The sequence below is a fragment of the Apis dorsata genome, unplaced genomic scaffold, assembly GCF_000469605.1.
Source record: "Apis dorsata unplaced genomic scaffold, Apis dorsata 1.3 scaffold_75, whole genome shotgun sequence".
Taxonomy (NCBI): Eukaryota; Metazoa; Arthropoda; class Insecta; order Hymenoptera; family Apidae; genus Apis; species Apis dorsata.
Genome location: NW_006263373.1, coordinates 428,949 through 446,575, shown reverse-complemented (window position 1 = coordinate 446,575; position 17,627 = coordinate 428,949). Strand labels below are relative to the sequence as shown.

The 17,627-nt window shown below is 33.8% G+C and overlaps 1 protein-coding gene across 7 annotated transcripts in view; it reads left to right on the top strand.

Moving 5' to 3' along the window:
- The first annotated feature begins 4,644 nt into the window (after positions 1–4,644).
- LOC102678616 (zwei Ig domain protein zig-8-like) overlaps positions 4,645–17,627 on the top strand; it is a 420,477-nt gene continuing 407,494 nt past the window's right edge. For all 7 annotated transcript variants that reach the window (XM_006610694.2, XM_031508149.1, XM_031508148.1 and 4 more), the window contains exon 1: positions 4,645–5,074. In XM_006610694.2, the coding sequence (XP_006610757.1) occupies positions 4,999–5,074 (76 nt within the window). In that variant the 5' untranslated portion in view covers positions 4,645–4,998. The remainder of the gene's footprint in view (positions 5,075–17,627) is intronic.

Genomic DNA, 17,627 nt, shown 5'->3' with positions numbered 1-17,627 from the left:
ACAAGCACAACTTTGTTTTTTTACACGGTATATATATTTTTTAATAGACCAATTTATGCGTCCTAGCATTCTTTATAAGTATGTATAAGGCCATTTATAATAAAAAATCATTAGTTTACATGATATTTAAGTTTCTTTTGTTTGAAAGTGTAAATTAACAAATCAAGATTTTAATCTCTGTACTATGAATTTTCGAAAATTTTTCTTTATTTTTTGGAAAAATATTAGTGAATTGTAGCAAATTAATAGATGAAATAATTATAGAAATATACTTATCTTGATACTTACCTTTATACTTACCTTTGTACTTACCTTTGTATTTACTTTTTTGTCGAAAATTTTTTCAGGAATGTACAGTTTTTAACATTTTACTTATTTCTAACTATTAACACTATAAATATTTGATATTCTTATTTGCTATGCACTTACCTATTGTAGCAAAAGATATATGCGGATGTATCATTTGTGAAATTGTAAATAGATAGTGAAAACGTTTAGAAAACTTTTTTTATAATTATGTTTTCCTAATGATGCATCGAAATTTTATTGAACATTATTGTACTTATTAAATTTTAAAAATTTTACATATCATTTTCTCTTTGATTATATTCTTATAATAAAGAATTAGAAAATTTTCCAAAAATTCTTTTAATTTATTTCAAAGAAATTCTATTTCGAAAATTTTAAAAATTTTGATGCCAGTTTCAAAAATTCTAGAGATTCCGAGAATTTGTCGTCATTTGTATGTACTGCTAAATTTCTTGAAAAAAATTTTTCATGCAATCTCTTATCAAATTATATTCTTCTAATACAATATCAAAAATTTGGTAGAAATTTATGTCTTGAAAAAATTTCGGGTGCTATCTCCTGTCAGATCATATTCTCCTAATACAAAGTTAAAAATTTCCAGATGTGAGAAATTTCGTTATTATCAGGAGAATATAATTCACGAGAAAATAATATGTGAAGTTTTTCTTATAATTTAACTTTTATACGTTAGATGTCACGTTTCCAAAAAATTCTTTTCAGTATTTTTATCTAATATTAATTATAGAATTCAACATATCTGTTTCAGTTAAACTTTTTAATTGTATCCGTTATATATAAAGGAAAATTGTTAGAGATAATATTCCTTACATATTTCAACGTATTTAAAATCGATGAGAAGGAAGCTAATTGGCAGGTTCATCCGAAAATTTATTATCATAAAATCCGGTGCCAACTATGCACCAAAACCTCGTTCGCTTTCTATACCCGAATGGTGTTAATGCTCTCCAAAGTGTACCGCGTGGGCGTTATTGAAACGGCTGGTCTCAGATGCGGCCAATTTACACTTTGAGAACGTTGCTGACCGAATTGGTTCACGTATTATTTGGAATTTTGTCAAACTATATAACGTTCATTGTCGAAAGAATTCGTGAATGATTTTATTCGAGGTTTCCAAATTATGGTATGGGTTGTGAGAGAAACTGTGGGAAAAAAAAAGTAAAGAAAAGATAATCTCTTGGTGTGAATTTGCGAGAAGTTTATATCAGAATAATTTTATCCATCCTTGGCTTCCTCTACGTGGTCTTAACTATTTTTCCATGACGTTGGTGTAGAAGAAATATCAACAGGTTAACGTAACTTTTATTTATTACTTCGAGTTTGGAATACGAAGAAGGACCTGTAATTTCAACGAATATTACATTAGATTTAATTTAGAAAATATAGCAATTAATGTAACGAATATAAGTTTTTAATAATTGTTTCGTAAGAAAGAATTTTTTCTTACAAAAGTTTTATCACTGAATAATTGTAGAATTAAATTTTTCAATTATCTTACAATAATACAATAAGTAAAAATAGAAAATTACCTGTAATTTTTACAAATTATAAATGCTACAGGAAAAAAAATAATCAATTTAAATCATTCAGATTGAAGAATTGAATTTCTTCCATTACTTTTTCCCTCGAATGCTAATACATATAATTACGATAATTATTCTCGTTAAAGCAGAAATGGGAGTGCAATGTCTCGGTTCCTTAATCTCGTACACATCCTACGCAAGCTTGCCACAAAGGACATGTAAGCATGCAATGTAGGGGCGTTGCACATGCCCTTAATTTTCGAAACCAGTCCTACTACGGTCCTAACTTCTACTACGTTCCAACTTTAGGTATTCTCGCAGGCTTGTGATACGTGGTAATCGTTATCGAGAAGCAAGAAACAACTGAGAGCCTTCGAACTTGCTAATTAAAATCGTGAATTTCCCATTCCTCGTGCGGAATCGAACTAATTGTACCATTAATACCAATATTACCTGAAATTTATTAATAAAGCTAAAAAAAGCTATTATCACTATTGATTAAAATAGCAAGTATGCAAAGGGAAATGAAAAGTGTAAGAAAATGTAAAGAACAACATAAGATTTAAACAATCTGATGTTATTTATAGATAATTAAAATTAAAAGAAATTAAACTGAAATTACTTAATCAATACTCGATATTTTAATCTCAATCAATACCATCCAAAAAATCAGAAATAATATTTAAATGATTGAATTCGATATCAAACAATAATTTATTCAAATTTCACTCTTTACATTATAAATAACAAACATATAAATTCGCACAGAAATCCTTGTCGAAACGATTCCCAGCAACTCGAATATTTTAATGATCCCCTCCTGGATCCTGCAAAGGTGGTTTCTCGCAGAGAGGACTTCCCTCATAAGTCAAGGGAGATACCTGGGTTGCATACTGGACGATAATACGCGAGGTACTTTTCTTTCTCCGCGAAATCCTACGCTCGAAGAAGGGAAGAAACGCGAAGATTAGTGCGCGTCTCGTGCCGTTCTTAAATGCAACGTGCCCACGGATAACCGGCGGGATTCAACGTGGAGGCCACGATAACGAAACCTTTATACAGTCTGTACGCCCATGTCTAGACGTTCAGAAATAATTTATGTTGGATCCGTGCGAAATTTTTGCGGATTTCATAATTTCTTCCCCCGAAATGGATGGCTTCCGTATTTTCCTTAACACCCCTGGCAATCGTAAATTACATTGCTTGCTGCCTCCATTAATCCCAGCGTTGATAGCGTTAATGTTTCTCGTCAAAGGATTTTCATCGAACGAGTACAATCTAGGCACGATAATTGATGCACCTTTTCGATCTGCTTGCCAATTTTTTACGATGGACTTTCTCACTTTGTTGCAAGTTGTTTTCTAGAAAAAGGAATAAAAGAAATTTAAATATCATCTATTCTTGTACATTATTTGATTGTACTTGCAAACTCTTAGATTTAAACAAGAAAAACATCTAGCGAAAGGAACGACACGATTCTTTGAATTTGGGAAAAACCTCAATTTCCATTCATCTCTATGAAACTTTAAATAAGGCTTCAATCAATTATCCCAATCCAAAAGTTCCCCCATTTCTTCATCCCATATAAATTACAAAACCTATAATAATACATCAAATCAAGTACACGTTTGGATCTGGACGATTTAACGCACATTCTATCATCCGGTCCACTCCATCTTTCAAATTCCTCCCTTCTCGAGAAAGAAAATCAACCACGAAAATCTCAAGGTTTCCGTCTCGGTGTGTGCAAATGGTTACCCACCTCCCCTTCCCTTTAACGTTTAACACCGCTGCCTCGTTTCAGCCCGAGAATTCCCCGGATTTCTGCGAAGCGAGCGCGGGGGGTATCCCCTGTCACGACGCCCTCAAAGATCGTATCGCGTCGGAGAGGGTTGCGTGGCAGCTGACCCGTCGACGACAACGAGAGAGAGAGAGAGAGAGAGAGAGAGAGAGAGAGAGAGAGAGAGACCATTCCCGACCCGTACCAGCCGAGAGCCAGTCGGTTCTCGAGCGCGTCAAGTAGAAGTGGTCTGCGCGTAACCCGTCCGCGCCTCGTAACGCGTAGAGGGTAGGGCGCATGCGTGGACGAGGAGACGCCAGGCCGCACCATCATTTCGCGCCGCGACGCCAAGCGGCACCGCGTCCGTGGTGAAAACGCGGCTGGTCCATGTGCGTTCGACGTCGTCGCGTGCACGCCGTCGAGCAGGTCGACGAACAAGCGTGTATCCCCGCGCGTGTCCCTCCGCCAAGGATCTACCACTATCATCCGCCTCATCGAACAAGTGATCATCGTCTCCGTTACCGGTGATCCCTCTACTCCCCCCCCGTGCGATTTTTGTCCCGGCTCAGAGTTGAGAAAGGGGGGAGGAAGGAGCGCGTCCCTCGAGACACATCTGCCCGCGAACATCATCGAGGATACGAGGGAAGGGGAGGGGGGGAAGCGAGGAAAAGATGCGACAGACGAGTGGCGATCGCGTGTCGAGGATGCGTGTCGCGGGCAATGGTGGTAAGGATCCACGTGTGATCAAACGTGGGTTTGAGCGCGGTTGCGATTGCTCGAGTGAACAGTTGCATTGCCTCTGAGGAAGGATCGTACGTGGAAATTCGGCAAGTGTGCAACCAATTCGGCAAACACGAGAGATATAGCGCGGTTTATACGGATACAGTTTCGTCGTTTCCTTCGATCCTCGGCTTGATCCTCCCCTCCGCGAATCATCCTCACGATTCACAAAACACGCGATATATATATATATCGAACGATAATTTCGAGGGAGGCGAGGGAGGAGGCGGCGAGTCGCGAGTGGAATACGCGATTCCGATGGCGAAGCTTTCGTTCGTGGTTATAGTTGTGTCCTCCGGGTAACAGTGACTGCGTAAGTATAGATGGTACAGTGAAGTTCGAGTTGCATAACACGGTCTGATAGAGTGTGTAGATATATATATATATATATGTACGTATATGGATGTCGTCGTGCGAAGGGAAAGTGGTCGAGAAAAGGGGGTGGATAAGAGGAGGTAGAGTTTGGAACCTATTTTAGCTCCAAGCTCATCTTTGGCTTCCTTCTAAGGTCTGCATCGAGGATAATAAAAAAGAAAAAAAGGACGAAATTAAACGACGGTGGGAACGAAGTGAACCGAAGTGTTAAAAATGCTGTGTCGTTGGCTCGCCCTCCTGATACTCGCTGCTTTTCTCCTGGTTATCGAAGGGATCGCGGTCACTCAAGGTACGTGTGCGTGTATGTGCGTGTGTATGTCTGTTTGAATGTGCGCTCAACATCTCACTCGGTAAATTCGTGGAACGTGCACGAAAGAAGCACGTTGTTCTTACTTTGAATTCACCTGGAGCATCTCGTTTAAGAGCTTCCCGCAGCTTGTTCCGGATGCATTCGCATGCATGGCTCAGAGTTTCCAATGGTTCGGCCAACGGTTTAAGAAGGATTCCAGAGGGGGTGTTATTCGATAATTCGGTATTCATACAGAGCGAATTTAACGAAGTGCATGAGAAGTGTTGCAAAACGGAACGTAAAAGTGTGAGAACGTTCCGGTTTTGCGGTTGAATAGATGCTTCGTTTCCAATGCATGTGTTAAACAACGTGATCTTTGACGCTATCTTTGTTCGAGAATTTTTTATTTTCTATTTGTTTGACTTTTTTCTTTTTTAATTGTTTAAGATATATATGATTATTGTTACGGTTTTGATTGAAAGTGTTAAGTGATCATCTTGAAATATCTTTTTAAGAAATTATCAATATTAATTTTCTGATAATAGTGTTTATCATGTATTTATTTCGCATTCAATTCTGATAAGAAATTTTAAAGAGTTGAAATTGTATATTAGTGATTCTATAAAAATGTGAAAAAATTATGCGATATTTTTTAAAACCTTCTCAGGATTGAATTTGCAGTTTATCGTTGAATTAAAATAATAAATAGTATTTATTATAATTACGATGCAATAATTCTCTTCTTAAACTTCCAAATAATATTATTATTTCGTGAAATACAATTTACAGCATACTATCATTTAGAATTATTTTTGCCAGTGAATACTTCATCCGACACTCATCTTGTAAATTGAGGAACTCGGAGGGAAAATTTTTATCTTTAGAAAATTACGATTCAAGCTGAATTTGAATGGGGGAAAAAAATATATATATTCTTAATTTTAAAAGATGCGTTAATACACAATCTTAAAGACTCGGAGATTTATCATTCCTTAAATGAATTCGTATCTTATCCGATTTTCTCTACTTCATTTCGTGTTTAAATAAATGCACTTGTACCATATTTTCCACAATACTTCTCAATTAAAAGTTTTTTAATCTTCCATATTGTGCGACCACATATACGCAGAAGCAGGAATAATCTCGACTATACGACGAATCTTTGCACATTCAAAGTTTTTCGAATGAATATTTAATCAGTACGATATAAATTTAAAAACGTCGCAATAAATAATATATTGACTTTAAAAAATATTAAATTATATATGTTATAAATATATTTTTATAACGAAACCAAAATTAAATATTTTTACATTACTTTAAAAAACTACTTTTCCAGAATTCTTAATTTCAAAAGTTTCAACATTCATCAGATTTTACCAATTCATTTACCAATTTTCAAAATCAAACTTCCTTCTTTAACTATTTTCTAACTGTACTACTAATCTCAAATTATCCTCATTCACCAATAACCCCCTCCTCCATCCATAAAACACACAATCAATTTCGACGTCTTAACAACTCGGTACACAGAGGCGCTGCATTAAGACGCATCATTCACCCCAACATCTTTCTCCTCCACCCCCTGTCTCCTAATGCGGCTGCTCGCGGACCCACCAACCGTCTCGCGGGCTATAGTTTATGAACCATATAGTTCGGAAGGGAGACACACCCGGCTTAAGTTCCAAAACCAGAAATTTCATCTACCGCCATCTCGCCCCAATAATACCTCGCGTATTATCTATCCGACGTTATTCCATCGATTCACAATTGGATTTCGTTTAACGATTAACGAGTAAAAAAAATGACGTTTAACAAGCGGGACCGCGGTTCATTGACGATGAACAATTGCGCCACGATCGCATTTACAAATTAAGCAAGACGTCAGCGAGGAGCTGCACCGATGCTAATTGAATAATTAAAAGTCCGCTGTGGTCGCCACGTCTGTCCAGTGGAAAATGCAATGTCCGTGACACGGCGGTGACACGCTGCGGCAAAGCAAATAATCGCCGACCGTAATTGTGCAATCAGTGGAACAGAGGCTGCTCAAGTGGTCTCACGTGTAACGTGTAACGTGTGGGCCAGGAATAACCGATTCGAGTTGCACGCGATTAAATATGGAATCCCGTCGATACACACCCTCGAAACAACGCGTTCGTCGCGATACGTTTGTTCGCCGCGTTAACGTTTTACGAGTGGTGGTGTAGTGTTGAGAGAATAATCGAGTTTTTTATCGTTATATTTCTTTCTAGTTGAAATATTGGTTCAACGATTTATTATTAATATAAAAATGTGTTTATATGGATATATTTGTGATATATGTCGATTATTATATATCGAATCTTGTAAAGTTTAAAAAAGATGAAAGTAGCACTATTAAACACATTTTTAAATTTGTATATAGATTGTAGACTGTAGATTGTTTTTTTTATTTTATGATCCAACTACATGCGATATAAGTATAATAATTTAAAAATACAAGGAATCTAAGTACTGTTCGGTCAGATGATGAATATTTATAAAATATTGATTAAATTTATGTTCGTAATTTATACTTTAATATATCGTTGGTGTATAAAAGAAATATGTCATGCAGAAAATTTGCAACATGTATCACCATAGTAATTTCTCCATTTTTTTTTGATACGAGAATTGAAAAAAAATTATATAAAATAAAAACGAAATATTGTATAACATGCAATATTCAGTTATTTTGTTGGAAATTTCTAACCTTTGTTGAAAATTTTTCAATATATTTCACTGTGATATTCAATTTTTAAAAAATATCATATTCTATATCACAATTAAAAGTATAAATTGTTAATACAATTTCATATTATTTAATTATTTCTATTCTATAATATTAAGTTACATTCTTATATAATTTATTTAAATCGTTAAAAATTTTTTCGAAAAAATTTAATTTCAATTTCACGAAAAGAAGGAATTTTTTTTTATTGAAAATTTCACTACTACTTCTTTTTCATAAAATTTGAAAAAATTAAATAATAAATAATTAACTTATATTTACAAGCTTTAATTTTCAATGTTGCAATTATAATGAAAAATTTCGCGGATTTTTGATTTTTTGATACGTATTGTTCCTTTCTAAAACAATATCCATAAATTATCGCATATATATCGTTCTTTAATAAATATTACTTTTTTTTACATAAATTTAAACTTTTCGATTCTTAATAGAATCAATTCAATGTTTGTTGAAAAGAAATCCAAACTCGGAATGTTCGAGATTAGTTCACGTGATAAAATATTAAAATATTTGAGATTGATATTTTCAAGATCAGCTTGGAATCATGAATCGTGTTGGACGTGCACTTTCTCGTGCCTGATCTGAAATTCCAATGGTGGAAACATTATGCGTGGTTCTCTCAGACGCGAAATTATTTATGAATTATTGAACGTGTTATGTTGTTTGTCGTTGGATTTGTGGAAAGTATCTGCGTCAAATAATGCGGGAGTATAGTAGATACGTTTCCCGTATATATTAAATTTATTTCGAAATATCGAATTTCGATTAATATCAATCAAGGAACGAAAATCCTATAAAACATTTTCCATCGTATAAAGTCCAGAGAGATATATTGCACTTCATGTCGCCTTTTTTCTTGCTAATTAAACCGATTAGGTGGCAATTATTGGAAGATAAGGGAAAACTGTAGATAACAATCGGCTAGAAGACTTATTGGATTACGAAGAAGAAAAGTTGCAAGAAACTGAATACGATACTGCTTCAGAGATAATATCGAATTCTTGAAAGATTTAATGAATGCTATATAAGTTTATTTCTGATTATAATTGAAGATTGAATAATAGACACGAAAAATTGTATACTTTACTAATAAATACATACCAGCAGAGATTCTTATCTCTTATTTACGATATAAAATTAAATTTAATTGACATAAAAATATCACAGCATGGTATAAAGCATAAATTTAGATTTTTATTAAATTTTATTAATGATCTTAAGATTTTTGTATCCAATTTTCAATGAAAAAATCTCGCAGTCAAATTATTTTTTATGTGGATAATTCGAACATATCGGAATTGATTTTCTAATAATCTATAATATTGCTGGCATATTTTTTTTTTTATACTGCAAAGTTACGGACGTGTCTATTGATTATCCGATGATAAAGGCGGCGTAATGGTGGAAGCAGTATTAGGGGAGATGACGATGCTTCGTCATAGTGGATGGAAATTTTACGTGAAAAAAGGAATTATGGTTGTACATCCCACCAATCTTTTATTACCATGCACCTACTTCGATAAACAAACAAATTATTATATCTCTTCTCTGAATGTTAATAACATAATACGAAAATTGCAGCAAAAAGAATTGATAAACTGCATCTTTCAATTTTAACATTACTTGAATTATTTCCCTACAATTAAAATGACTATAAATACCTTAAAATCTGTAAAAATATACATTTATAAGGCAACTTTCCTCAATTACTCGAAAAAAATAGAAAATTTTCTTTTGAAATATAATTCTTACAATTCCTCATTGTTTTTTCAATAAATAAATTAAAAATTACAAATTGAAATCTTGTCATAGATCTCATCAAAACGCGTCGACAATTCTGAAAAATACAATAAAAATAAGAAGAAACGAAGCTCGAGGATCTGGAGAAACTGCCAAAAGATCCGGAGGCATTCATTCAATTGCCAAGCGTTGCGGATAAAGTCGGCACGTATTAAAATGCAACTTTGAGCGGGCGTGAATCTGAAAAATCGATGAATCGTGGGTGTACGACCGAGCTCGGGCTTACAAATGGTCGGATCTTTAGACGATAACCAACTTTCAGCACGCGGGCACGCGGGGTAAAAGCTCATTCATCATCGTGTACTTGGGCGCAGCGCATTGTCCGCATCACGTGCACGCGCCACGGGAACATTAAATCGATTCTCGTTCACGCGTGATTTACCGCGGCGAATTGAATCGTGAAGAGGCTCGGGATGCTTACGATTTTTCCTCTGTAATAATCGTCGCGCCATCCCTCTGTCGAGGACACGGGGATTTCACGCAAAATCGCGAAATTATTTTTCATCTCGATCTGAATACGAAATATTTGTGTTAATATCGTGTTAAGGATTGTTAAGGATTTGAAATTTTATTGGATGATTCTGTTGTTTTGTTGCGTTTTCGAGATTATTAGGGTTGCTTAGAGTATTTGGCATTTTTTCATTTTTTTCAAGAGATACGTTGAAACATTTCAGTTTTTAAGCAAATTAGAAATTGGAGTTGGATTATTGTATTAATAATCTTGTGGAGGGTTATTTATTATTGAAATGAAATATTAATATATGTTTATCATCTTTCTTTTTTTAATATGTGTGTATGAGAAAGAGAGAGATTAAAATAGGGTTAAAAAACTTCATAAATTTTACTTTTTAATACAATTTGATGTTTATTTTGTAATTTTTGGAAGGATCGTTAATATTTTCTGAACATCTTAAAAGAATAAAGAGAATTTCGATAACTATCTGAAAATATAACAGAAAAATTTAATCAATTTTCAATTTTATTCTGCAAATAAAAAGAACAGTAAATTTTATTCATCTCTAAGAGAATAAAATTGCTTAATTTTAAATTCGTTTTAATATTTATCTAGTTCTACTCTATTTTAGTTCCATTAGCTCTGTCTACAATCTATTTACGACCTGTTCTCTATGTCTGATATTTAACAATCTTAATTCAATAAAGTCACTTCTATCACTTCACAATGTATTTTAAAAACTTGATATACGTACGTATTTACATATCCATCACTTGAAAGTAATATTTTCATTTGTCTTCTCCATTTGTCTTCTCTCCCATATGTCTAAGTTAATTCATCCTTTTAAACTGAAACTGTAAATCTATATATTGAATTAAAAATCTCTTCATCTTACAAACGATTTCTCTCAAATGATATCGAGAATAAATCAATAAATCACCTGTCAAAGTTTTATGCTTGTATTAAATCACAAATGTTTAAATTTGCAACATTTATAACATATCTGATTTAATCAAAAATATCTTGATTTTAATTATTTTGCAAATTATAATTCTTTTGATTTCTTATATAATAATATTCAACGTGTCAGAGATTCAATTAAATTATTTATCATCAATCTATTACAAATGTCGATCAAAAAACGAAATAACACTGTTTTCACAACAAATTCTGAAACACGAATCGAAAAACAAAAACGAAATTTCAACCGAGGATTACACTCCAAGTCTACAATTATTTATTTCCTTCTCTCTCTAAGTCTCTTATTGTCTCATTGCATCACGTGCCAAAAGTCGTTTAGTGGTTCCTTTTTCCTCAGGATCACGAGAATTTTTAGAGAGAATTGTACACGACATTGCTTTGTCTCGCCTGGTCCAGCAAAATTTCTTCCTTCGATAATCGAGGAAAACTTGTTAAATTTTCTTACATCGTTCGAAACTTGTTCCTTGGTAGAGGAATTACGATGAAAACAAGTGGTTGATATAGCGTAAGAAATTATTTCCAGATGCATTTGAAAAATGAAGTTTCAATGAAGTTTTAATTACAACTTCGTTTTACGTCCGAAAGGTTAAGTAGCAAGTTCTGTGCTCTCATTTTTATGAAGCTTGAAAAATTCTTTATTCTTTAAATTATCTTAAATTTGAAGTACACGAGCAATTGTTAGGATTTTAAAAATTAAAAAATTTATGAGATTATTTCGGCAAATGAATTAATTGAAAATGGATATTTATTTCAATATATATTTCAAAACTATCTCTAATCGAAAAAGATAAAAATATCTAATATGAAAAATATTAAAAAAATTTGACAGAGAAATGGTAAGAAGAAAATTTAACCAAAATTTTAATTTTGTTCAGATCTTAAGTCAATTTCTAATGTATTACAAATATACTTACAAGTTATTACTTTATTTACCAGATCAAAATTAATTTGAAATTGCTCGTGCTTAAATCTTGTAAGCTTACTATTATACCTCCGAAGGAACAAACGAAGAACGAAGAAAAAGCATGATTATGAAAACATTTCTTATTATTATCGAACAATAAATAAATTTAGGCGATGAGGAAACTTTACCTTGAAGAAAATTGCAAAGAAACATTTAACTATCATTAAACTGCGATTCGAGAAAACTTATTATTTGATTCTTATACTGAAACTTCTGATAGCATATGGTATCCTTAATTTTAACATCAGATTTGAAATCAAACATGAACGTTTTCATGAACAAATCTAAGCACTTTTTACTAAAAGACTGTTTTAAAACTAAATACATAGTTTTATACAATTTTTGTTATTATTTATTAAAAAATAAAATTATTAAATCGAACTATCTTTAATTACTATTCATTTTACTGTTCACTATTCTTCCGCATAATATTATTTTTTCACAATAATTTTTATTTTCATCGAAAATAAAAAGAGTAAGACTTACAAATTAAATTAGATTAAAAAGAAACTTTCATGAAACTTTACCCTTTAATTTTTCCAAAAAGAGGAACAATTTATACATTCGACGAGATCATGAACGAATGTCGCAAATTATCCGATCTATTTAATCCCAAATCATGCGTCCAACTGTCAAGCATCCACTATCGCGTACGATAAACTGTGCAATACAATTTGATTACAATTAAAGCGCGCTATTTTATTATTAGGAACGCGTGAGCACGAGTGATGCGAGCAATAATAGAATTGTTCGACGTGCCAATTGAACCGATAAGATAATAACACAATGAATAAATGCATCGAGATAATTATCGAGCGAGAAAGGGGGGAGGAAATAACATAGGCGCGCGCCATGGAAAATATTAACAATGGAACACGCCTGTGGAAATTTCCTCGCAATCGATATCCCCATATCCCTCGAGGACGACCTTCTCGAGGAGATGAACACCTCGTCGCACAAAAATCTGTATAACCCTTCTTCTTTGGTGGCGATCATAAATCATCGTTGGCCGACACTATGACGCGAGACTTTTGCCTTTATATGTCGCAAAACCGTGCTCTGTTTTATGCATTGCGTAAAGTCTGTCTTTGCCACTCGATGCGCCCCTCTCTCCTCGTCCTTGCGCTCCCTTGTTCGTTGCCTGCCTACAATTTTGCTGCACTTAATTCATTTCCGTGTGTCGCAAAAGAAAGTAATTTCAATCCCTTTAGCGAAACGTGCGATTGAATTATAAATTTATACGACAATGATCAAATTTAGTTATGTAATCGTTGATCAAGTTTGATTGATATTTTTATTATTTTTTGAGAGAAAAATTCTGAGAAAAGAGATTGAGAAAACGCAATTATGAACGGAAGATTATTGAAAGGGGAATTTAAAAAGTATAGTTTAATAAAAGGAAACCGATTAGGCATTTTTCTTTCTTTAAGTAGTAGATCGAGATAAAATTTTTTATTGTGAAAATTCATGGCATAAATTTCTATAGAACGAATGAACGAAAATTTATGCAAAATTATTCAATATCCTACAATTTCAATCATAAGCGAGAACTTATAACAGTTCACGCGAATTCGAAATCGATATTAGAAAATGTTTCGACAATGGTCAACGTCTTATTGATATTGGAAAATGTATCGCAAACACGTAATATATCGATTTAACAGGCGCAAGGGATAGGTGTATTAACGTATACAATAGGACATTAAGTAAACCGTAATATTGGTACAGGGATCGTTCGATTAGTAATAGTTTAATGACGACAATTCTCTGATAATGGCCGTGGTATTAGCGTTCTCCTCTGCCTACGGATTGTTGCATATCAGATTAAGATTTAGACCTGCCCGAGGCATTGCTAACTTCGAAACAATCTTGCGTATGTGTGTGCGTATATGCACATGTATAAGGTAAGCGTTACAAGAGACCTAACGTGTTATGTACAGTCAAAGTGTTGTCTCAAGTTCAAGAACGTAAGCTCTAGGATACACAGATTTAACGTGATTAAACTTATCGTATGTTAGTGTCCTCTTCTATATACAATGATCTATACTTTATGCACATATTGAAAAAGTTTTCGTCCGATTATAACTGGCCCTATTCTGTTTTCATCTCTCTTATATAACTCCATCTCCGTATTACGTTCGTATTATTAAAATGATTATTGTACAAAAATCGAAACAATCCTTTATCCTTGATATCTTGATTAAAAATTCCTTAATTTGGCGCGAGAAATAAAAGAAAAAAAATTGTTACGCGCAAATTTCATATTTCAGAATGCAACAGAAATAGAGTTAGAGTGGAAAAAAAAGAGGAAATTTATTCTCATTACCACTCTAAAAGCATACATTACGGGGACAATTTTCGCGCGTTCTCGTATCTACCGGGAAACTCGAAAAGTATGTGGCTCGATTACGAGTACCTTACGATATCGATTTCGAGGAGTTCACACTATCGGTGATTTTTATCGAAAAATACACCGCCGTATAACAGTGGCACCGACGGTTCTTCATCAATGATGCGAAAATCGTCCCGCAATAGAGGCCACATTTACGATACTTCTTCAGGTCATAAATTACCTTTTTATAACACCATTTCACAGTTCTTTCTCGATGGCTCGTGGCATCGCGAAGAGTTTTACCAGATATCACTGGCAGATTTAAGGACATCGTTCCTTTAAAAATCATTTTGTAAGAGAGAGTGAGAGAGAAAGAGAGAGGAGAGAAGAGGTACTCTCTGTAATCACGTATATCGCTTTTCTTCCGAAGCTTATCACTGGCGCGCCAGTTTCTAGGAATTACTAGTCATAAATTTCCAACTTTCTTTTCTCGAAAATCGCGATACTTGCCCGTGTATTTACCCTATCTTTCTATAACGATAGTTGAAAACTTTTATTCCAAGTTCAAAAGAGGATAGAGATAGATTTTCACCACGATACATTCAAATTATTATTCAAACTTTTTAATAATTCCTTTTTTTATTCGCTGTAATTCTCAAGAAAAGACGAACAAATACGTAACTTGATTCTAAACCAATCCATGTGATCAATGATAAAAAAAATATAGAATATTAAGATATTAAAATTTTTAAAAATAAAAGAAAAATCGAAGAAAGTATTCACAGCTTCGAGATCTCAAAATTAGATCTCATAATGGAACATATATTGATATTAATCGTGTCATCCAACTGATCGTAAATTACTCTCCCACAACATCGAGACACGCAGGTCTATCCCAGTTTTTGCATTGTCGTTGATACACCCACTACGCGTTCACGTCAGTTTAGAGAGGACTTGGCTATGCATGGAAAATGTCAAGCAACTTTTTCAACAAAATATTCCAGTCGTACCGCCCTCGATAATGATTGATGCATCGAATGCCCACACACTGCGGAAAGGGATCCGAGATTTATGGCTCGATTCTCTTGGATAAAGGGAATCTTTTGTTATAACCGGCAATGATTATAGGACACGTATATAATACGTTCGTGGATGATGCGTAATTAGAAAAACCAAAATTATGTATTCGGTTTTTCCTTCTCTCCAATCGTCCACTCTCGTTTACGATCCTATAAACAGGAAGATTAACCTAGATTCTCTTTCAGATTTTTTTAATCAGCCTTTTTTTGTTCCAGAAATTGTGCTCCGTGAAACGGTGAACCCCTAATATATTCTTGATGAACCTTTTGTTGTTCTTTTCGAATATTCTTCTCAAGGAAAGGATATTGCATGTTATTCACATATAAATAATACGATCGAACACAACAGTTAATCATTTTTTTAATAATTGTTTAATTGATTTTATTATTCTAGTTTATCTAGTTAACTTAATATTTTTAAAGTGTTTTATTTAAAAATGAGATAAACAAGGGAGGAATTGGATATTATGAAAAGTATATTATAATTATAAAATAACATTTGTAGCTATTCTGTGATAATTTCAAAATCTTTTTCCATTATCTAAATAAAAATTAGAGTAAACATTGGGCATATAAATTACCAATTAATAATCACAATTAGATAATCTCTAGAAAAAAGAAAAAAGAATGGAGAGCTTCTATCTCAACATAATCCAGACTTTATTCCAAATCGTATTTCGACGAATATCCCCCTTCTATATTCATTATGCATTAGATTGGTCTTATATAAGTACGATAGACTATTATACGGAAGATTAGAAGAGGTTTTAGGATCCTCGGATTTTAGGGGTCTCGATAGGCCCAAGGTTATTATCCCTTCTTAATAATAACCTATCAAATCTAATTTTTAAATTACACTCCAAAGTAACAAGGATACGTTTCACACAAATATCCATCCTTGTTTCGCATAAAATAAATAACGCACTACGTTGTAGAAACGATACAAACGAGAGAGAAAGGATTCCGAATAAAGCTGTGCCCTGTCAATGAAGAAGAGGAACGAGAGAAACGAATTATCCTTTAGCGATATCTGTTTTAAAACAAGGGGGGAAGGGAAAAAGGAGAAACTGAGAAGAGATAAAGAGAGAGAGAAAGAGAGAAAAAGAAATAAAAAAATAAAACTGGAAACTGGAAACCAGGATATCCCTGCGTATATCCACGACTACGAAACTGCTCGATAAATTTCTCCTGGCAGCTCGACTTTTTTCCCCTTCTGCCGACTAAGCTTTTTTCGCAAATTGAAACTGATCATGCGAGGCGTGCGTCAGGTAATTACGGAAGCAGTGTCCACGAACTAGGCGGAAACACGGGCGGTCCCTGCGTAATTGTGTCGTCACAGCTTTCCTTCCTTTCTCTCCCTCCGCTTTTGCCATTCGGTAATTAATGGACCGGTATTTTTCTTCCACAATGATTATTTCTCCGTTTTTTCGAAAACGTTTCGACGGCGATCCCGAGAAATGAAAGTTTCAAATCTATCGATCAAGCTCGTCGAACGTCGGTGTTTATGATCGAGTTATCGGAGTTGGGAAATTTTAGAGATTAATTTTTTCCTCTTTCGTTTCATTTTTAACTAAATTTAATTTAATAGCGATTCAATTTATAATAACGCGAGTCGACTTTATTTAATTATACGATTCGTTGAAATAATAATTGAAAATGGTAATTAATACACGAGCAAGTAGTAAGTATGCAAAATATATGTATATGTATACCGTTAGTGAAACAACAGCAATAATAACGTAAGTTTACAAAATATCGTTTCGAATTATTATCAAATACTTTCGTCATATATAACAAAAGTATTTTGAAAATGACATATATATAAATTTTCTTTTACGACAACAAGGATTGTTAAATTAAATATTTAAAACTACGACACGAAATGAAAACAAACAGACATAAATCAGATCAAACTTTATCGTAAAATTCAATTAATTATAAGGTCGGATACGAATATTAAATACTTTAATTAAATCCAAATACTACGGAAGTACGGGTGCACAATTCACGGTTCGATGATGCGGTCATATATTTCCCCATCCATGCTCAGACACCCCTAAAGGCACCACCACCCCAATGCGTGATGGCGGGCGCATTGGGGAGGGAGCCAGCAGACTACCCCTAAAACGGACAATCCGGATAATCTCGCGCAATGAGAATGATGACTCCGGCA